This window comes from Zootermopsis nevadensis, unplaced genomic scaffold (assembly GCF_977971745.1).
Source record: "Zootermopsis nevadensis isolate Lab colony 2312 unplaced genomic scaffold, Znev_1.0 Znev_ptg000001l, whole genome shotgun sequence".
In the NCBI taxonomy this organism is placed as follows: domain Eukaryota; kingdom Metazoa; phylum Arthropoda; class Insecta; order Blattodea; family Termopsidae; genus Zootermopsis; species Zootermopsis nevadensis.
In genome coordinates, this window is record NW_028259133.1 from 6019349 (window position 1) to 6043513 (window position 24165).

General features: G+C 39.2%; 1 protein-coding gene across 2 annotated transcripts in view; it reads left to right on the top strand.

The window, feature by feature from the left end:
• Window positions 1-21794, top strand: part of LOC110829272 (uncharacterized) — a 68827-nt gene extending 47033 nt beyond the window's left edge. Inside the window, exons 2-4 of one of the 2 annotated variants that reach the window (XM_022062839.2) lie at window positions 9487-9790; window positions 9879-10065; window positions 20679-21794. In XM_022062839.2, the coding sequence (XP_021918531.1) occupies window positions 9532-9790; window positions 9879-10065; window positions 20679-20808 (576 nt within the window). In that variant the 5' untranslated portion in view covers window positions 9487-9531 and the 3' untranslated portion in view covers window positions 20809-21794. Of the gene's footprint in view, window positions 1-9486; window positions 9791-9878; window positions 10066-11542; window positions 12780-20678 lie in introns of those variants that run through there. The other variant, XM_022062840.2, reaches the window with a different exon arrangement.
• Window positions 21795-24165: the final 2371 nt, after the last annotated feature.

The following is a 24165-nucleotide window of genomic DNA, read 5'->3' on the forward strand; positions in this document are numbered from 1 at the left end:
ATGAACCAAAACTGGTTAAAAATACAACAAAATCTTTCATGAGATACGTAGAACTGGATCCACCGATTATGGCCGCTGACCTTGTAGAGAGAGCCCAGTATGCGGACCACTCAATGAAGGAAGGAAGGAGTTCTGCACTACAGTGCAACATTTTCGTTGCCAGTTGGATTTTGTTCGGAAGACTTCGGATGGCGAGCCGAACGGAGGGTATGAGCTTCACTTTGTAAAAACGAAATTTCGTAGTGCAAAGCCCTTGTGCTTGAGGAGTGCGGAGGGTGAAACCACGATAATGAAATCCGATATCTGTAATGGGCAGCATATACGATCAGCTGACAAAACAGTACCGGTAATCATCTCATTATTATATGTCAGCCATACTATTACAGTTTGAATTTAGCTACTACCGATCACTGTTTTAAGGCAGATTTTTGCGTTGTAGAATAACAACAGGTGGTTTTATGCTCCCTAGTATCGCCACAATAATCGCTACATCGTCGAATTATTTTTGTACGCAGATGTTGGTAAACTGATTCACACACAAGCTCAGGGGTAAATTTGTCAGAGTGGATACCACCAAATTTCCTGCGCAAACTAAACTCAGCGGTCTCTGTAAATTAATACGATTGTACACCAATAAGAGCTACGGGGGCGTAGCCATCTCTTGATTATTATTAATGATGCAAGACTTATAATTAGCTCAATCAATACTTGCAGTCAGGTGGCTAAGGAACAAGAAGCAGATTTAAAAATGCAGCTCTGACCACTGAACAAATGCAATCCAGAGGGCCGTGCGCGGTATGAGGAGTACCCATTACTAATTTCTTAAAATAATAAATTCTTTCATTTACAAATGTTTATCAATTATTATTTTTGTTTGCGAGGTTTTTCATTTTATTCTGCATTGTATTTTCTTCGTAATTTAGTAACACATTAAATAAAGTTATAAATTGAGCTGATATTTATCCTCGTACTTTTTCATTATGCTTCTTTATTATCCGAAATTTTTGATTATCCGACCGTCCTTTCATCCCGTTTAGATCGGACATTTAAGCCTCTACTGCATTACGCACTGCGCCTTAAAAAATTACCGGCCTCGGCAAATAGAATTATAGAAAGTTAACGCGATTTAATTAATGAAATGGAATTTCAGATTCCCAGTACTAAACGTCATGAAAATGTGTTCGCGTTGAGAGTGTCTGGCGCTAGGACAGAAAAAACCCTCATTACACGTTGAACAATGCCAGACGGGTAATAAAAGCCAACGCACGTAATTTAAAAGCGTGCTTTACAATATGAAACGCTTTATGTCTCTACGGAGTATGGTTTCATAAGTTTGTGCGATTAAATATCGCTACTAAATAATTGTGATGATTAGGTTCAGTTCATTTATAGAAGTGAGTTGTGTTTATTAACAGCAATCTACAGTCAACTCCTTACATATATAGGAAATACTCGAAATCCCTCTAAACTAGATTTCCTATGCAAAACGAGAAACTCTTGTCGCTGAATATAGTTTTCTGTTAGCAGTACACAACTATTCACTTCATATTCCATAATTCAATGTTTTGTATCTGCGTACATGTAAGAGCTACACTGAAGTAAATTCTGTGTGCGTTATTGGTAGTTGTCAGGGGTAAATGTGATTATCTGTTTCGTTACGCTACAAGAAGCTCACACCAGTTAGAAATCCCAAATTCGTAACACGTGAAACACTTCAATTTAAAATATACGTTTTTCTATAACGACAGGTTTAACACTGTAATGAACACAGTTTTTAATCGGGAAGTATTCGGTTCGAATGTCGTCGAGACATTATATTTTGACAGATTTGTCATGATTTTCCTCACTCCTTCCAAGTGAATACAGTAATAAGATTTTGAAATTGTTCACGACCGCTTCCTCTTCAGTCCTCTCAATTTCACCGAAGCTAATCCATCTCCCGTATCGTCTGACGCTAACAAACCTCCGCAGCTGGTACAGCGCCGGAGCGCCAGCTATTAATACACAGGTTCTTCGACGTTTTCCTCAGTCCTTCCACTAAAAGCAGATATCACTTTAGTGCCTTGGAACAGGGTAAAACCGCTACCTTCCTTATCCTTTTCAGTTCGCCGTAAATACTAATTTTTTCGTCTCATTTTAATAAGAACCTATATTTCGAATCAAGAAATGCATCGAATATGTTATTAAAATGGAATAAAATCTGGAAAAGAACATCGTTTAATATCTGATAAACATCTGATAAAAATGTACGCTAAAATAATATATAGAAATTGTATTTAAGAAATTGTATTTAAGTTATTATTGATTTGAATCTTTATATAATTATATACACCTGAAGATAGTTCTTTTAGGAACTGAAACATGTCGTGAAAAATAATTTTTTAATGTAAATCGAATATTTCGATAAAGAACATCATTTAATATTTTAAATGTTAATTATTGTAATATTTTAATATTTAATAAGAATTTATTGTGATTAGACGGACAATAATATATATTTATTATAAGAAATACAATAAAATACTAGGTAAAATTTAATAGGTGGAATATTTTTATGTTTATATTATTAGTACATAGCAAAATCTGTTTGGTAGCTCTTCAGTGCTTCTGTCCGCATTTTCACTGTTGCAATAATAATTTCTGTCACGAAAAAGCATCATATACGCTGAAAATGGCGAGGAGGAAGAAGGGATAGACATAGATAGAAGAGAAAGAAACGAAGTAGACAGAACGAGAAAAGACAAAAAATAAAATAAAAATGTCTATCAAGTAAGAGGTCATTTGGTGGATTTCATAGGTTAATACCACTGTCCCATCGGTCAGCACACGCACTGCACAGGTCAAGTTGGCAATGGAAATTTCTTCAACTGTCGCCAATTTTCTGTTATCACAGAAAATTAAATTATTAGAAGTTGCGAAGATTCCGAAAGCCTGTCGCCTCAGCCGACATCACGAGTGTTGTCTCAACCCTCAAGTTTAAACTCCGCCATGTTTGTATTACTGCCTACAGAAAACTGGAAGTGTCCTTTTGACTTTAGCACGTTGTACGCGCCAACTTTACAAAAATCAATTAACGTCTTTGAAGTGTAAACTTTAATCAGACAGGCATTTCATTTACAGAGTTACAAAGCAAAAACTGGGTCATGTGCGTTGTAGCCAATTTTAGGAGCATGGAATTATTTTCCGAATATTAAGGTCTAACTACAGCTAAAGATATTTACATTTTCAGGAAATTGATGTATAAAGAACATATTTTATTTTGCTCTCCTTCCTGGTAAACGTTTGCAGAAAGCTTTCAAAAGTTTGTCGAAACCCTGGGGTGACGTGAATATTTTACGTACGCGTTGCTTTTGCTTCGGAATACAACACATTTTGAAACGCATCAATGGCACAATGAATATCATTCATAAACAATATGAGCCAGCAGAGAAACCAACGCCTGGCTAGTCTGTGATCAGTGTGTTGTGCGTGTAGTATGTGTGCAAGGGGTGCCGATGCTCACGTGTCATTCTGTAGTCATTCCATGAAAAATGGTAACATGAGTAGTGTAAACTGTGTATACCAGATTCAAACATTCCCTAGCCTGTGTTTGTAGATGATAATGAGGAGGCAGTACGTAATTTGATATTCTTATTTGAGTATCGACCGTAAAACTGTTTAAAACGCTTTGGGGGGGGGGGGGGGGAGCTCGAGAACGGATAAACGAATTTGGACAAAACTTAGCACGCTCATTTCCTGAGGCCGAAAAGATAACATAGAAAATTCAAAACGAAGCACGACAGAAGAAAGACGCAATGAACAAAATTCTTTACTTCACCCAATATATTGAAAGAAATAAGGTCACAAACCCGAAAGAATTCCTTGGTTCAAGACTCGGTGACGACGTTGGATAGTTAATAATAATTTTTCTTTTATGACATTCAACAATACGTACAAAATTATCACGCCTATCATTAGCATAAGGACAATAAAAATCAATGAGAAATGCAAGTATTTCTCGAATTTCCCAGCAGTAACACTGATCACATGAAACTAGTATGGCACATACGTGTCTAAACCACTGTGCAAATAACTTAATCCTGGTCCGTTCCCTCTGATATATCATGTTAACTTTTGGGATCGAATCTGGAACCTTTCGAATACGAGGCCAACCGCGGAATTCCCCGACTATTCACAAAGACCAAAATTCAAATTATTCTTACTATTGCCTTGATAACGTCACCCAACCAGAGCGTTGAAGGTCTTCATGTGAAGTGATGGTTACTGTTGGTAGATTTAAAGCATAATCAAAGTGAGTGGAAAGCTTTCCGTAAGACTCCCAAATATCATGTTTGTGCGACCTCCGCTACTACCGAACTCCCTTCTCTCGGCTTACACATCGCCCAATTAGGTGCCACCACTAATCACGCGACTTATAGCTCCATGACTGATGTATCTCTCGCCCCTGTCCTATATACGTTCCTCACATTCCACGTTCCAATTTTCAGATCATTTAAATGTCGCCTGGGTCGTAAATCCATACATTCCATCCTATTCCGAGGCTTTGCTGTTTGTTTTCGTAACATAAAACATTTTTACGGTAAACGGTTGTTAGCCCTACGCCCAACCCCCAGACTGGAGGACCATCCTTTATAGGCTGCCCGCGACTACTTCTTCAATATATTCGCAGCTAATTTACATAACTGGAAGCTGAGGACGCGCCATGCTGTGTTGACACGGACCCACCTGACATGGTTTATCTGCTTATTATTATTCTGTTTGTTTATACGTGTGTATCAGTCTACAACGTTACGTACGTTAATTTTTTAATACAACAAACTAACGTATAAATTTTAAAATTATCACTCATCTTTGCTTGATTACGAAAATTGCGAAGCTTTAGCACATAAAACATCTGTTTTTCTGCGTAGAAGTGTAAGCACATAGTAGATAACGGAAAAATTCAGTCTTCTGTTTCACAGCAGTGTTTCCATAAAGTAGCGAACAGAAATTAAAATTTAATAATACTGCGTAACAAAAAATTAATATAATTACTTATATTTGTTTAATTAAAGAATATAAAACAATTTCACGCTATGTTCTCAAACATAACATTATGTTGAGGTTATAATAATACACACTTCATGAACATTATCCCATAAGGTCTAAAATCCCTTAACAGTAAATTATCGCCAGCCAAGCTGCCAACACTTCATCTACATATAAATTAATATCAGTTTTACCCCAAATGTATTAAAACAGTATTACAACTGTCTTTTGCAATGTTTTTAACAGATCTTTTGCCGGTCCAGTGTGAAGCTTGGAATAATGATCGTTGTGGTTAGGTTATCGATACGCGGCTTACATATCGAGGTGTAGAGAATTGGAACAGCGAATACAGTTCTAGCAGATTACAGTTCGAGTAGAGTAGAATGCCGGGAAAAATTATGACAAGTTGACAGAGACTAGCAGAAATACGTGACATGTCCGACGCGACTCCGGAAAGCCGCAGTTTAAAAGCAAGTGCCTGGGATGCCACACCCCATGATGTCGATACGCAATATGATGCAGCAACCCGTAACGAGCCATGTGGTTCTAGAACCATCTAACAAGACAGAGTGGTGTCGACCTCCGCCCTTTCCGAATTTCAAGCAGCATAAAATCTCAGCTTGCGACCTCGCTGTTAGAAACATGTTTCAATCAAAATACGACCCGCTTATCATTCATTAAATATTCAGCAGACATTCTGTCTCCCTGCCTGCGAGTATTAAACATTCAATTAGTCTATCATATACATAATTATATTAAGATTTCTGTCTTCTGGTTTGTTGTGCCGTGTAGTATGGTAGATGTTTACCAACGTTTCGGAGGCATACTCTCGTTTTAAATATATATCTCACTTAAATAAAAATTTAAAATTAGAATATTAGCAACGAAACGAAAAATGTTAACTGGTCACGACTTTCACTAGATCCTATTACCATACATCAGTATTATGTTTTACTGGGGATATTGGGAACGACCCGTTCTTCAAGTGCCTGAGCACTGCGGATCCCAACTTTTCGTTGGCTCGATCTATAGACATTAGGTAGGACTCCTTGGACGAGGGATCGGCCCGTCGCAAGGCTTCTACCTGTACACAGAAAAACGCGGACAAACATCCATGCCTTGAGTGGGATTCGAACCCACGGTCCCAGTGACCAAGCGGCACAAGGCCCACGCCTCAGACCGCGCGACCACTGCGGACCCCTGTATTATATATTAACCCACGAAATTTATTACGTCCGTTCACGAAAAGTTCTAAGACACCACAAATATTGGGGGAGTTTCACTGCTGGTGCACGATGTGAATTAGACTTTCCACTATCAGGATCCATTTTACACTATATAGTTATCTTCATAGAGCAAGCAATACTGACAGATTAATTGAAAGTTCAATAAATGATTTACCTATGTATAAACCATTAACATACATGAGTAAAATTCCATATTTTTTCCCATTAACTTGTGCAGCGTTCAGTTTAACGGAGACATCTAATATAGCTATTCATAATACCGGTGTTTAAATATTCATTCAGATTATATAAAGCTCTTGTGTACGATAATTCTACAACAGCGACTAGCCTGAAATGATATGTTCGCCGGTTAATTTCCTTCATCATGATTTAATCACATTTTACGTAAAGAATAATTTTTGTGCTGATCCTAAGCATTTGTTCGTTACTTTTTTTTTGGGGGGGGGGATTGGAGTTCATGGTTTTGGAATTATTTCTAATTATGAATTGTTATTTATGTGGTTTAACCGACTGAAACCTAAATACATAATTTTTGTACCGGTGGTATATTAGCCGTCACCAAATTGCAAAAGGAATATTATAGATTTTTTGCTCATAAGAAAATAAACTTTAGCAGGAATAATGATAAAAGGCCTACAGCCATAACTCTGCTTCTTGGTTTCTATCCAGCCTAGTGATATTTCACAAAGCATATAATGATTCGATCTCCACAGCCTCGTTTGTGAGAATGGGGTACAGAGACTGAAGTTTATGTCGACGTTTGCCAAAGAGACACGGTCCAATCCTCTCACATCTCTGTTAAAGCTGATTCAACGTTGACGGTTTGAAGAAACTACAAGTAACTATACCGTCATAGAGCTTTTAGCGAATAATAAAAGCTCTGAAGAGTTCAAGGACTGAAGATAAAAACAATTTAAGATAAATCGGCTTGATAAATGTAGTACTCACGTCACAAGGACGAAATGAAATTATTTAATCTTCAGTGTTTCCGCCTTGATCTTGGAAGTTAACGGCCCTAAGGCCAGAGGATTTCTTCCTTTACTCTCTCCCGATAGAGGAAGAAGCGACGAGGCGTTGCTAGGAGACCACGTGCTGCAAAGGGAGAAGCAGAAAACAGTGAGTGTGGGTTTATGAAACACAGATTCCCCTTTATTTCTTTACATCTCGTGGAATAGTGTTGTGGATCCGTCACAGAGGACAGGGGAAGGGTTAGTCCCTAATCCAAGTGGGCACTGCGACTAGAATGAGAATTTGTGACGCCTCAGGGTAATATTTGGGCGTTGGCCAAAGGATGAAAGAGTTGAGGAAACTAGGACGATAAAGAATTTTCATCCAGTGTTATTTTTACAGTGAAAAGTCAAGGAGCATGAAATGGACGAGACATGTGGGACATATGTGAGAGACACACAATATTTTAGTCGAAAAACGTTATTAAAAATGAAAAAAGAAGTTCAGAAATTTAAAGTTTGGTGTAAGGAACTGGGCTGGATTCAAGTGGCACAAGATAAGGTCTCTGGTGGGCCCTTCTAAACACGGCAATGAATGTCACAGTTCCATTAAAGCAACGGATTAGTCTGTTCTTCCAAAAACTCGATTCCCGTTAGAGTCGACTGCTGTCCAGAACAGTCTGCAGCATTACTTTGCTGTCCTCTGACTCCTAACTCACAATCTCAGAATTAACTCCGGTTCTCAAACGTATTACCACATGAAACTTATTCTTTCGCAAATTTCACGACTTTTCACAACCCGTGACTACAAAAATCGGTTCACAGATACTTACTTCTCTGGTGCATTCTATCATTAAAGCAGTAAGTTGTACGAAATGCATCACAGTAAAACGTCTATCGCTTCTCGTTCGCATTGTTCATATACTGTCCATTGCTGCCAACATCACTTTTGAGGAAAATTAAAATTGAAGATGACTATCTTCTGGGATGTTGCGTCGTGCAATCTGGCAGAATTTTTGTGACGTTTCAATGGTGCTTACTGTTACCTTCATCAGGACGATGATAAATATCATACTGATGTTAGAATTTACAAGCATCGCTAATTGTCGGTAACCGTCTATCTATCTACACGGCGCAACATCCCAGAAAAGTCATAATACTCGCTGTCGTGAGAACATGAAATCTCACGAATTAAAACTCTCATTAGTCTAAAGTGAAGATTTCGCGGCGACCGAAGTTGATGAAAGGCTCTCGGGCAACAAACAGAGTCAGGTGGCTGAATGACACTGCTTGTTGCCCTAGAGTCTATCAATTCCTTGGCCTCTTTTAACTTTCCCGTTGCATCCCTCTCTAATACAAAGCTGGATGGCACTGTCTTTGATGTTCGGGATCGGTTCGCTCGGTCATCGGTTGAAATTCCATTAGCGTAATATGTGTGTGTATATACGTTCTCATCATTAAAATATATCTAACCTATATCACATATCTCCATTGTGAGTCTTTGTCATGGGCTGTGCCTTCCTGCATGTAAAAATTCAGTACAATGTGGGCTCCATTCGGTGGTAGAATTGACTAAGCTGTTTATGCGGGCGACTGGGCAATCTGAAACATACACCATTTTGGAAAACCAACTCGAAACAAGACACGAAACTGTCACACATATTGCATCTGTTAATAACATTCTTGGCGTTCGACGTTAAAGTTTGGAGATGCTTTATCCAAAATTAAATATACGTCATCAAATTAGGATAAGGCCTAAAAATGAGATTGGTTCTGATAGCTTTGAATATTCTGGCGTTGTTCTTCTGGATAATAACGTGGTATGGATTTGAGCCCTGAATAAGGCAGTGCGTTTCTCCGAATCGTTGGTATCTATCTAAATTCAACATGGCGTTACTACCCAGAACACTAACATCTACAAATTAGGATCTCTTCACTATTTTATTGATTGTGAAGTTGGTTCGATCGGTAATATATTCGTAGTTTGTTGCAAAGAGTTATTATTTTTTTTCCTGAATGATCTCTATTCCCCTAAATCGTCTGCACCCGGGGCAGTTGTCCAGCTCCTGACAAGCTGACAGTCACTTAGCTAGTCATATCCACCCTTCACGAATCTCAAAGTAACAATACCGTGTTCACAGAGGCCCCCGTTCTTAGCCAGATGAATCCAATGCGCACCCTCGCAATCCATTCTTTTTTTAGATTTTAAGTGTTGTAAATTTGTCTATTCCTTGATCTTCAAGTTTTGTATTTCTTCCCTTCAGGTGTTACGATCTGTCCCACATCTGTTCGACACCTACCGCAGAATCATGAGCTGCAGGAAGGAATCTCTGTGTCCTCTGTCCAGCGATCTCACAGCGACTGACAGACGAACAAGCGACGACTTCGCAACCAATGGCTCTGGTGTCGGCGTCTACCCGTTCGCCTTGGTACTGAGGCTACGCGTTCTTCAGGTTGTGTGTGGCATCTCGGCTCTGGTGATGGGTACAGTCGCACTCATTGAGGAACGGGGTGAACTTAACCTTGCGGTCGCTGTACCTGCAGGATGCGCCACGGTCCTCGCTGCAGGTATGTAGCAACGGAACGACCTGCTGTGGTTTGTTCGTAGGGCATAACATATGCACGTTTCCTGTTATACCCAAATCTATTATTACAGGTGCAAGCATCCACACGAGTCGTGGATTCAGCGGCTACAAGCCTTCAACGTGTGGATCAAGTTCTTCACTGAGATTTTTGGGTCCGTCCGCACGCGTGGCTGTTCCCCTTGTTATCCTGTGGGCTGTGGCATGTTCCTTGCATGCAGCACTTGTCTTCCAGGCCACTTGGACACTTGCGGGGAAAAGGTGAGATGAAGAGAACTGACATCTCTTATGAGGCGTGATGCAAAACATATATGGGATTCGAAAGCAAAAGTTTTGATATAGTTCAACAGTCTGTCGGTTGACTGGACCGCTGGGCTTGTTCTGGTTTCAAATCATCTCCTGATTTGTTTTTCCTATGCTTCTCTTAACTTCAGAATTGTATGCTATATTCACTTCGGTATTGTTACTCGATTATTCTTACATACTGTTTCCTCTTAATTTGGCAATTCTATATAAATGAGATGCATAACTGAATCACCAGAAATAATCAAATCGAATATGTTGATTCTCTGATGACTCTTATGTTAAATATACAGCTGTTATTTCTGTAATAGATGCCATACTGGCATAACATAACGGTATAAGGCAGGGGTGGGGAACCTGTGGCCTTCTAGGTCCTTAAGTGCGGCCTTTCGACTGAATCTAAATTTTACAAAACAAATCCTTTTATTTTTATTAATACATGCTGCAACCAAATATTCAAATGCTTTCCAACAAAAATCAGACACAACAAAGTCATTAAAAGATTTGTTAACGTTAAAATTAACAAATAGTTTTCATTTTTGTAATTATTAAGTACATAGTAGTTAGATTTTTACAAAATAATGTATATTTTTAAGTGTATCTAATTGAAGTTTCTTGAATGCGGCCTTATTTGTTTACAGCTAAATTAATGCGGACTTTCAACATGAAAAGTTTCCCCACCCCTGGTATAAGGTAAAACGTAGGCCTATATGAGTATCTGAGATTTACGAGGTATATTACGAAAATGTTAAGGTAGTGTCACTAAATTTCCGTCTTCTGGGTTGTTGCGCTGTGTAGTCTGGTCGATGTTAACCAACGTTTCAGAGGTCATACTGCCTCCGTCATCAGGGCGATGAGTATGAAGATTTCTGTCTTCTGGGTTATTGCGCTGTGTAGTCTGGTCGATGTTTACCAACGTTTCAGAGGTCATACTGCCTCCGTCATCAGGGCGATGAGTATGAAGATTTCTGTCTTCTGGGTTGTTGCGCTGTGTAGACTGGTCGATGTTAACCAACGTTTCAGAGGTCATACTGCCTCCGTCATCAGGGCGATGACGGAGGCACTATGACCTCTGAAACGTTGGTGGACATCTACCAGACTACCAGACTCGTACATGGTGCAACAACCCAGAAGACAGAAATCTTCATACTCACCGCTGTGAGAACCTCAAGTCTTACGTAGTGTCACTAGATTCAATGAGAGGTCCCACCTATACCACTCTCAATATTTACTATTAAATGATATAGCAAAGTTACTGCGCTAACTTATACAGACACTGAAATCTCTTTTTCTTTCTCACGGGGGTAAGCCTATCGGAATGAAACGTGATATGGCTTCCAGCTCCAACTGAAAACAGATTCTTAGCAATGGGGCACTGGCATTGATGTTACCAGACGTTGTGTTTACGCTAGGCGTCTTCCTTCATGTCCACCAGGCGAGCGACACCAAATCACGGACACGTGTTTTAGAAGAAAAATTTAAAAAGAAGATTGTCTTCTAGGATGAAGCACTGTGTAATCGGATACGTATTAAGCGACGTACCAGAGGAGCTTTCTGCCTCAATCATCAGGGTTCTGTGCGGTGTTAACATACCAGCAGCCGTCTTCATAATCATCAATATGAATCAGAGACGTGGGCCTATCTATTCGCAAAAGATGAGAGAACAGATTTTGTTGCTAAACCATCCGAAGCAGTAAATTAATCTAATAACATGTATTTATCCATTGCTTCCTTCAAAGAATTATAACGCGTCTCCATTACAAAAGAAATTGGTTAATAATATTTGAAGAAATAATCTCTTACATTCTGAGAAACATACAGAACATTTAAATATATTCTGTTGGAAAATTTCAGAGTTATTGAATATTTAAGTACATGGTACATATATCTGCTGCTGTGTTTAGAAAGGCCTGATACATTTAGGGAAAACGTTCTGCCAATGAAAAGCTTCATTCGCGAAAATGGACAGACAAAGACAAACTCACATTTCAGTATCGTAACTGTAAGGAAGTAAAATTAATGGACCGTGAAGGGAGCAGATTTGAACTTGTGCGAAGTAAAACCATTTCAAAGCTTTGTACAGTCACTGTTCAAAGAGGCAGGCCTTTAGGGAACATGTAATAAAATAGCGTAATTATAGAAACGTGGCAGAATGTAGTTTCTATTTCACACAATAGGGCTCGTAGAACAGGGCTGAATAATATTTTCAGAGTGCGGTCCACATTAAAAAATGCGGATCAGTTTTAAGTTTGATGGGGATTTTGGTTATATTGTTTAGAATTACATTTACAGCAACAGAGGACACTACTCGTACTTGCCAGTCACCAGCCCACAGACATCCACTTTGATGACAGACATCTTAAATCACTTTGCGGACGTTCTCTTAAAAAGTATTATCCTTGGTTCTAATGTGAAATGCTTTATTTTATGAACACAAAAAAAATATACGTAGTAATGACATGTCTACAAGTCTGAGAATGTCGTGGTAGAATTTGTAAAATTTCACAAGAAATGTGTTCAGGGAGTTTGATAATGTTTCTTCACTGTATAAAGTATATTGAAGTAATTTGTATAGTGGTATTTGATAATTCCCGATTCTGTAGCGGTCGTGAAACATGCCTAGTTGCGCAGATTGTATACCTTTGTGATTAAATATTAAAATGTAACACGTATTTACTCTTTACTTTGCAGAAGCAAAGCTCTCATATTTCTTCCGCGGTTTTATTCAAATAAATTTATCTACTGAAATGAAACCACACGTATGAAATCCTATCCGGCTCTACCGAAACTGTATAATTCCCATTATCTTATACACGCGACCTGTAAAGCCGTGTATCGACTGCGCGCGGCTGCCGCTCGCAGCTGTTCGTGCGCGGCAAACTCGTTCGTTCGTTCGTTTATTGTTTAAAACCGTGTTCGTGGTTACCAGCATCGAGCGCGGCAGCCGTGTTCGGCTGTTGATCGACGCTGTTCGTCAGTTCTCGCAAGATCACCATGAATAAAGCACGTGCAACGGCTGATGTTCAACATTATGGAAGAAAATAAGAAACCGAAACGAAAAGTGCGTCGGTGGATTAAGGAATTGTATCGTCGGCGAATGCAATATGGAAATAGACTTATGCGAGATATGACATTTGAATTAGTGGAGGATACAGTTAAATTGGAGGAAGAGTGATAAAGACTGTAAAGTATGCAGACGACTTAGTAATATTGGCGAAGGAAGAGGAGGAATTACAGAACATGATGGACAAGTTAGTGGAAACAGGTAGAGAGTATGGAATGGAAATCAACATTGAAAAATCAAAGGTAATGAGGATAGCACCGAGAGCAGAACCATTGAACGTTGTAATTGGAAACCAACAGATGGAGAATGTGGAGCATTTCAAGTACTTGGGAAGCATAGTCACGACGGACGCTCTGTGCACCAAGGAAGTAAAAGCAAGGATAGCCATGGCAAAGGCAGCTTTCGTCAAGAAGAGGATACTTCTCACTAGCAAGTTGGGCTTGGAGATGAAGAAGAAACTAGTGAAGTGTTACGTATGGAGTGTCGCGCTGTATGGAGCAGAGACTTGGACACTCAGGAAGAAGGAACAGAAATACCTGGAGAGTTTCGAAATGTGGTGTTGGAGAAGAATAGAGAAGATCAGGTGGACGGATCGAGTGACCAACGAAGAAGTATTGAGAACAGTCAACGAGCAAAGAAACATTCTGCAGGCGATTACACGAAGGAAAGCTAACTGGCTGGGACATATTATGAGAAGGAATGGATTAATGAGTGATATCACCGAAGGCCAGGTTGAAGGAAAGAGAGGACTAGGAAGAAGATTGATACAGCTAACCGACGACCTTAAACAAGGAAAGAAGATGACGTTCCAGGAATTAAAGCGGGAAGCCGAGAATAGGGACAACTGGAGAGCTCTTTTTGGGCAGAGCAATGGACCTGTCGTAAGACAGAACACTTAATAATAATAACAGTTAAAAATTTTACTCGAACGTCATTATCGGATTTCGAACACATAACCTCATTGATCGAGCCAAGAGTTTACTTTTGTTATGGTAATTAAAAAATTTTGAATTCCACAACACCTCTTTAGATTTATAAATCTGTATGAGAGCTACACACTTTTCATTCTCCATTTTGCTACGACGGAACGCCACAAGACCGTCTCAACTGAGAGAGCACAGCACGCTGAAATCCCTTTGCCGCGGGACAAAGAACCGCTCCGATTTGGCTCGACGCGCGCCAAGTTCGAGCGCGGCAGTGTTCGTTCTGCCACGCGTGGCAACATGGTATCGACTTTGCGAGGCAAAGCAACGAACATTGCCTCGCGCGGCAGCCGCGCGCAGTCGATACACGGCTTAATAAGAGTTCATAACTACTCTTAATTTCCCATTTAAGATCTTCGTTGTAAATACACGGGGGTTCAAGGGCGATGAGAAATTCATGAGCACTTTTTGCACCATGAAATTGATTTATTGCTTTCTACCTGCCTAGTTTGAAGTCGGCTGTCCTCTGGGTCGTAGCGAACTACAGTCAAGTAGAAGTTTACTGACGTTTCAGAGATGCTTCTACCCCCATTATCTTTCATCTACCCTGATTATGAAAGAAGCACGTACCTCTAAAACGTCGGTAAATTTCTACCTGAATAAATGTCGCATCAGCCAAGAAGATAGCCGGCTTCAAACTCGCCTGAAATCTCACGTTTTATTCGTCTGGTTGCTTCGCTACGTCGTTGCAGTAGTAAAGTTTGTGTGTGTAAAATTAGATCAGTAAATGCCGAAGGGAAAGAATGTAGCAGGGACATTCGCCCCACGTTCCTAGCAAAAGCGTGTCAGGATAACTGTTACAAGCCACACACAGCACTATCATGCGGATTTTCGAGGAACTCCCATAGGGCATAATGCATATACCCAAACGTTTGGTGTTGCAATCAGCCATACTGTTTCCTACTCGGGATGTCCTAGTTTCAATTACTGACCCTAAGTCCGGCTATCTTGATCGATTGTTCACGACTTTCCCCAGTTTCTCCATACAATTGCTGGGACAGTAATTTAAGAATAAAGCTATAATCGCTTCATTTTAATTCCCTTCCTCTTTATAATTTATAGTCAACCTAAAAGTCAATTATATATAACCCACACAGTTAATTAATAAAGCTTAGTTAAATAAACCAATAAACAAGATATAAGGATACGTAATAAGCCTCTTGCAAATGTCAAAACCAGTGTTCTAATAAATGTGGCTTGAAAGATATAAAGGTTGCTACTGTCGGGGGAGACTGGCCTAGAATGATATGCTATAAACATAAATCGGTTTAACACATTACCATTGACCTCTGAATGTACGACTATATGCTTTCTGTAATGTTCGGAGCATGAGGAAATGTTTAACAACTTTACTTTACCAAAAAATGTTTGAAATTAATTTCTATATCTTCGTAATATGTAGCCGTATTTGTGCGATAAGAAAATTGAGAACTCTTTTAAGTTCCATTTGCGCTTGATGTGAGGTGCTGAGTGCATTGGATGGATATAAGCAAATATTAAATTGGTTCTTCTGATGGGAGATTTTAACAGTCGAGTTGGCAATAGGAAAACAGACAGGTATATACAAATACACGGTGAGCAAACCTGCAATAGAAATGGTGTAAGATTAATTGATTTCACGGTTTATAATCAGTTGAATACATTTTTTGAACACAAGGATGTCCATAAATTCACATGGTCGGCTAGAAACCAAAAATCATCATAGATTATATAATAGGCAACGCAACATTTTCAGATCTGATTCTAGACTGTAGAGTTTTCATAGGAGCCGAAATAGAAGAGGATAAAATAGAATACCATCGAAAACGACCAATAGCCAAAAGAGAAGTTCGAAAGGATTGGGAAAGTTTTGTGTCATATTTAGAAAATGACATAACAAGATCACAACCCAAAACCTTCAAAATTCTAAAACAACTGGGTAAAGAAACAAACGAAGGAGTTCGAATTAACTGCATCTCACATCAAACATGGTTAAATTATTTTCAGTAACTATGGACAAAAGACACAGATGATCTCCAAATACAATATTCTAATAATAATCAAAATAGAGAATATCACAATGGATTAACTATTGTCAGTAATTCAAAATCTGAAAAGCAATAAAGCACCAGGAGAGGATTCTATAAACCAGGAGTTGTTTAAATTTGCTACGCCATTGTTCTTTCAACGATTTCTTAAATTTCTGAACAAAATTTGGAATGGGGAAGAAACACCTGAAAGATGGTCGAAATCCATTGTAATCCCAATTTACAAGAAAGGAAACCGTAAGGACTGTGAAAACTACAGAGGCATAAGCCTATTAAATACAGGTTATAAAATATACGTCAATCTTATCAAGAATAAACTTAGTAAACAGTATTCTGACAAAATTGGGGAAGAGCTGAATGGTTTCCGAAAGGGACGATCCTGTTGTGATGATTATTTCACATTAACAATTCTAATAGAGAAACAGAGGGAATTTAATATGGAAACCCAAATTGCCTTCGTTGATTTCAAAAAGGCATTTGATAAAGTTAATAGATCTAAATTATTAGAGATTCTAGCACAAGATAATATCCCACAGCAAATCATTTCTAATATTTATAATTTATACAAATCCACCAAAATATCAATCAAAATTGAAGATACTTTAACAGACTGGAGACCAATCAATACTGGCGTTCGATAAGGTTGTGGCTTATCACCTCTGCTATTTATAATATATATGAATACACTCATAAAGGAATGGAAACAAACACCTCATGGCAGTATACCAATAAATAGAAATCTGCAAATCGATGTTTTACTTTTCGCGGACGATCTGGCATTATTGGCGCCGTCAGAAGATGACTTACAACGCTCAGATCATAATCTCCATAAAATTAGAAGGCAATATAATATGGAAATTTTATCTGAAAAAACAAAAATCATGGCATTCTGATGTAAAGAACCCATCCGAAGCAAAATATGTCTAGACAACAAAATTCTGGAAAGGGTGAATGAATTGAATTATTTAATATAATTTAACCTTTAAAGAAGAAAGGGATATTTTACAAAAAATTAATAAATACACGAAAACAATGGGTATTATCAATAATGTCTTCAAGCCCTCACATATTCAGAAACATACCCACTTACGCCTCTACAACATTCTCGCGAGACCTGTCCTCTCAAATAAAAAAACAGGATATTAGCAGAATAACAGCTTGCGAAATGAGATTCATGACAAGAATTGCGGGTTACACCAAACTTGACCAAATGAGAAATGAGGACATTCTGACTGAACTTCAGATGGAACCTGTAATGAACTACATCTGGCAATATCAACAACATTGGATAAATCATGTGGATAGAATGACCAACAGTAGATTCCCAAAGGCAATTTTGAAATACCGCCCTATTGGGAAAAGATCTCTCGGCCGACCTCAGAAGAGATGGACGGAAAATACAAGACCGTAACAGGTCTCGTGGCCTAATACGGGAAAGGATGATGATGATGATGATTACAGGTTCTCACGCCGAAAAGTATTAAGATGAGTATCATGTAGTATGTAGATCAATGTAGTCTGCTAGAAGTTTATCGGCGTTTCAAAAGTGCTTGCTGCCTCTATCATCAGGGCGATGTGTGATGATAGAGGCAGTAAGCACCTTTGAAACGTCGGTAAACGTCTACCACACTATATAGCACAACATCCCAGGAGAAATATTAAATCTGCCTGACAAATGTTAGTACAGACACAAATGACATATTTGTTCAAAGTGTGACAGTATTTTTCTTGTGGATTATGACGCCGTATGGACTTGTAGGTAGAAATAAACGTTTAAGAGAAATACTGCCTCCATCTTCAGAAATGAAGATGGAGATACGTCTCTCCGAGACGTTGGTATCCACGAGTCCACACGGCGTTATTTGCATCAAATTAAACATATTTATCATATTCAGAGTTATTATAAATTATAACAAAAAGCGTAATATGTCCAGGCCTATCTACGAGATGACAGGTAAACTGTATGTGTGAGACACGTTAAATGTTACATATGGCACTATATATGTATTTCCGTCTGTAAAAGACGAAAATAAAATGTGCCAATGCAAGGCAAACTAAATGGAATTAAAACAGTACGAGTCATCTTTGTTGCAACAAAGACGAATGCATGAAAGACCTTTAAAATTTATTAAAGTTATTATATGTATAACATTTATTCTGTCCAGCATGGAATATTTTACGACCATTCTTATTTAGTCTGACATAAGATACAGGATTAAAACCATGTGAATCTAACATAGCGGGCCCAGTGGTCAGCACTATTGATTCTTATTTCGGAGGTCAGTGTTTCAAATCTTGGCCTGAATATAGACTTTAGTGACCGTGGTTTTTGTCATTAAGTGCCGGGATAATACCTTAAACTCGACCACTACCTCTTCTAACCACACCCCTTCCAATTCATTAAACCTATCCATTAACAACGTTGTCACTTGATGCTGTGTAATCTCACTTGGTGTCCATGGGCAAGAAAACTTTGGTTTTCCTCGAAAAAGTAATGAAAGAAACATCAAACTCACCACTGATCTCCATCTACTGCAGGGGTTATACAGGGTTATTCATAATTCCCTGACACATTAAAAAAATCGCCAGACTGTAATGGTGCAATGGATGGTAACATAGGACATGCCGATAGATAGAGAAAGTCTCCAAGTTTATTTTACATACCTCATAAATGCTCTATGATCATGCGTTGTTTCGTTGGCCACCCCGATCACCTGACCTCACGCCATGATATTCTTTCTTATGGGGGTACGTTAAGGACCAGGTCTTTGTACCGTCTCTGCCACGGGATCTGCCTGAGCTGCTAAGACGAATCATCGCTGCTATTTCACAAATCAATCGTGACATGCTGCAGCGGGTGTGGGCGGAAATGGGTTATCGGCTTGACGTCTGACGCGCCACAAATGGCGGACACATAGAGCATTTATGAGGTATGTAAAATAAACTTGGAGAGTTCCTCTTTCTATCGGCATGTCCTATGTTACCATCCATAGCACCATTCAAGTCTAGCGATTTTTGTAATGTGTCAGGGAATTATGAATAACCCTGTACGTCTTCATGGAGCGAAACCCCATGCAAAAGATATTCGGAAATACACAAGCAACTTTTTTGTTAATAGAAAAAAGTACATATTACAGGCTGCGTCAGGTGGCTGTCCGGTGAATAAACCATATCTTCTGCCAAAGTTTCGAGAACAATCTCTGCTCTCATCTTCAGGGCTGCTAGGAACTCATCGGCGAGCGCGCTGCAAAGGACCAGATTTGTTACGCAGCAGCCCTGAAGATGAGAGCAAAGATTGCTCTCGAAACGTTGGCAGAAGATATGGCTTATACACCGTTCTACCACCTGACACGGCTTGTAACCCGAGAGTCTTTCGTCAACTTCAATTGCCACGAAAGTTTCATTTATACATATTACAGCTTAATTATATTAATTTTAATTCCGGAAGCTACGAGAACTAATTTCAGGTTGAGAAGCCTGTTAGTTTTTTTACCCACTGTAACCCATAATGTATATGAATAAGGATTTATGGTACCCCTTGAAAGCATCTCTAGTAACCCATTGGGATTAACTGTACAACAGTTTAAAAGAAATCATTACATGTTCTAGTTTTCGGACGTAACTTTTATTGGCTCACTACAATTTTATGAAAACAATTTATCCCGTTGTTACTTTTCACGACACCTGATCATGGCACTTAACTTTATCATTTCGTTTGTAAAACCCGAAGCTACCCATGAGACGCCCCACCCCCTGCATGGGCACAGTTACCTATGTCCCACGTACCGCAGCGTCGCGAGCTCAAGCTCGTTCGACCACGGGTGGGTCAGATTTCAGGTTTCCACGGCTTTGAGTCTCAAGATGACTGTCTTCTGGGTTGTTGCGCCGTGTATTCTGGTAGAAGTTTACCGACGTTTCAGAAGTTCTTGCTGCCTCCATCATCAGGGCGATGGTTGTCTTCTGGGTTGTTGCGCCGTGTATTCTGGTAGAAGTTTACCGACGTTTCAGAAGTTCTTGCTGCCTCCATCATCATGGCGATCGCCTGGTGATGGATGTAGCAGGTACCTCTGAAACAGCGAGGGCGTTCGCCATGATGATGGAGGCAGCAAGTACTTCTGAAACGTCGGTAAACTTCTACGAGACTACACGGCGCAACAACCCAGAAGACAGCCATATTCAGACGATTTCTAGAAACGCAGGTTAGTTAAAAATAACAACAGACAAGGGGTGGTCAGCTGAGCGACTATCAGAACCGTACTCCATGGACTTTGTTGTGCAGAAGTAAGTTTTCCACGGTGTCCCACCTAACGTCGGACCAACCATGTCAGCATGCCGCAACAGCGGGCGAACTGCTAAGAAATAAGTTGGTCTCAGCGTAGACCATACCCGTCACGTGTTAGTAGGTGGTTTCCTAGTTACGTGGGACACCCTGCAATATCAGTTATAGTGCCCGGGCAGTAAAATCCCAGTGCACTAACTCAGTTTTCTTAACTGCAGGGGGTCCGAGTCGTCGGAGCTGAGTGGAACCGTCCTGGTGCTCGCTGTGATTGAGCTCACCCTCACTTCAATCACCATCTTAGCCGTTCTCGTCATCCTCCGCATAGACTGCCGTTACGACCCTGACTGACCCTGCCCCGGGGTCAGCCCCTTCGATTGTCAGGGCTCAGGGACTGGGACGGGAGTGAGCCTTGTGCCGTTACCTTCGACATCTTCCGAGAGGAATAGCAGTAAAGTTGCAGGGACCAGCCCCGACAACTGCGCGGTCTCAGGACACAGAGGCTCAAGCGAGGAGAAAGGTCGTGACCCAGAGGAAAAAGAACAGGGCAGCCGTAAACCATCACTTCCAGCTTTTCAATTGAAAGGCATAAAATCAAGGCAGCAGCCCAGTTATATAGCGTCCCGTAACGAAGAAAACGAACAGCCAAAGAACTCCGAAGTTTTAATACCTAAGATATCAATATCCATTGACGATGAGACCGTATATACGAAAGAGTATAAAACAAATGTTTGATGCTATTAAATCAGCGATAAAGATACTAAGAAACTGTAAGAGGAATATACAGTTAAGACGATGTTAAATATTCAATTAAATGTAATTGAAATTTCAGGCATCGTAAAATTGGTGCTGCAGTAACCCTACAAAAGCGAACGGATTGATTTCTACTCAGTTACAATTAAAACTGCGTAACTCTAAGCGATTTAAAATCTTTCTGGGGATTTTTCTCTGATGATGGCGCGCAGTTCACGGTGTAATAGATGTGACTTCCTACAGCAAGAAGCCTCTATTTCTGCACCACCTGCAAGTTTCTCATAAACATGATCAGTTTTAAACCATGTTAATGACAGTAACAAGATTTGTAGGGGATGATTCTGGAAACTGTGTAATGATGTTTACTTACTTTCTGAGGTCTATTGACGAAGAGGTTATCTCAGCAAGAAAGAAATCAAGAAGACTCCAGAGTTAGCTTTATACCTCAAAATAATTTGACAATTAATTTCATTATTATCCTTCGAAAACGATATATAACATCTTTGTCCAAAGTCCTAAAAAATGTTTTCTTTACTCCACATAACTTGTGACATCATAAAGTGAAATTTACCCTACTGAGAAAACGAATTTGTATTTCTACATACCTACAGCCTACATTTTTAAAAGACTTGTTTCATAAATTATTACCACCGTTAATAATATTTTTCTATCTATATATTTTAAAATTTTCTCTCTGATACGAGAAGTGCATTTCGTCTCGCATCCTTAAGCTTTCTGTGATCCACAGGAACAGTTTTTGATGTCAGTTCTGTTTTCTAATGTCCAGTAATTAGGCGTATGATCGTCACAACAAATCCTTACTTATTTGTAAGATGCGTGGATCATTCAGCATTTAGAATGCAAACCAAGTGTTTAAATCCCTTGAGATACTCATTCTAAATGTCCTTTATTCCAATCACAAAGTAATCCGAGAATTACAATTAATAAAATTGGATTTTTATGAACATTTAATGACGTTCATCTTAGCTGAGGCAGTATAGATTACTGTAATGATAGAACAATTAACGAATACTGAATTAGAAAGGATATAAAAGGAAGCGGTCGTGGCTCTATCCGGTCACCGGGCCGAGATTTCAACCTTGAACCTCCTAAATACGAAGCAGGAGTGCTAACTACTTGTCCGCAATTGTTGGTATTTAATAAAAATTAAGATCTCGTCGTGATTTTAAATTAAAAGTTATTTTAATTAATTGAATTTCCTACGTGGTCGGTAACTTAATTTGAAATTGTATTATGTGAAATGTCTTGCAGATTTCAATACATGGATCTATTCACTTCTTAATGCGGTAGATCATGGGGATTCTTCGTATTAATAACTTTTCAGTTTTGCTCTACTTAGGGTCACGTCAATAAGTCGGAGTAGTAGAGAATTAGGAATATCTAAATGAGACAGGCGTGCTAGTTTATGCAGTGTGTTTTAATTTGTGGAGGCTAAAGATGACGAGACAGACGGAAACAAAGAGCTGAAGTGATGTTCCTAACGATTATCGCCGGTTACCGGAAAATTTATCATACCATAAACCAATGAGAGAAGAATTAAACTATACCAAGTAGATTAGTTGTCGGTCAAATGGCTCCAACATTTAAAGAGAATTAGATTTTGCAGAAAATGTATAAGCCAAAGGTAAAAGACGGAGACAGTATGAAAATCAAGATCAGTTCCTAACACATCTGGGAATTGGAAGAGTCTTATAAGACTAATCCACAAAGATTATATTTTGTCCTTTGGAAAATCACGTCGTGTAGTCTGGTAGAAATTGAATGACGTTACGCAGCCGTTTACTGCCTCCATCATCAAGTCTCTGCTAAGATTATTCATCACCCTGATAGCGGAAGCAATTAAGAGCCTCTGAAACGTCGGTAACTTTGTATGCACGTATCTTGTTTTAATTTTTAAAACTGAGAGTCACTTACTGACAGGCATCTGTGAAATTGTGTACAAACAACGTGCCACGAGATAGCTATCGATTTCGTACTCAGGCACCCATTTAGATAATCCGCATGTTTGATGTTTTGGATACACATTACCGATGACAGACAGTAAATAAGAAGTGGTGGGAGGGATCTAATGGAATTATATTAAATTCTGAGTTAAATGAGAGTCTCTCAGTTGCTTCGAAATTTGTGAGGAACAAGGAATGAAGGATTGGTACAAGGGCATGATACTGTAACGTCCCTCATAGAATAAGAAACCAGGGTAAAGATTCTTTTAACAGATCTCGTTGGGACGCTGGCGCGCAGTAAACACACAACAAAGGCAAACCTGAGATCAAAGGGAAGAGCGGAGCTTGTGAAGATTTCAATTTCAGCTGACGGAGGGCGACATCAAACGGAATTGAGCACAAGCCAGGATATATTGCTTTCAGCAACGAAAAAGAATGCATTGTTATTCTACACTTTCGTCCACTTGAAACGGTTTGCTTTGAGAGCCTCTCTGTGATCGTCTGACAATATGTAAATTTGTTTCAGACGCCATGTCAAACTTAATCTGCGAAAAATGTTGGGTCACATAAAAACATAATTGAAGGAACCTATCCCGACATCTGTCAGCAGTTATGTTAACTATTTTCACCTCTTATCATCGTCATCTGCTTCTTCTTCTTCTTTCAAACCAAGGATTACGTCACAAGACAGAAATGACAACAATCTTTTTTACATTTGTCATTTCTCTTCTTACTTTAATTCAATTCAGTTCATTTATTTAAGTCTTTGCCAACAAGAAACCAATAACAGGCAAACACTGATAATACTTACAATAATAATGAAAAATATTACACAAACAGATTAACTAAACATACATTTCTTTTCGTGTCCATGTGCATTGGTGGTTAGCAGGATTCACGACCCATCAGTACATGGGTTCGATCGGGACCGCTACATTTAACGCTCCTGCTGTGACCCCTTTTTTACGAGATGATGATGAAAGTGGAGTAA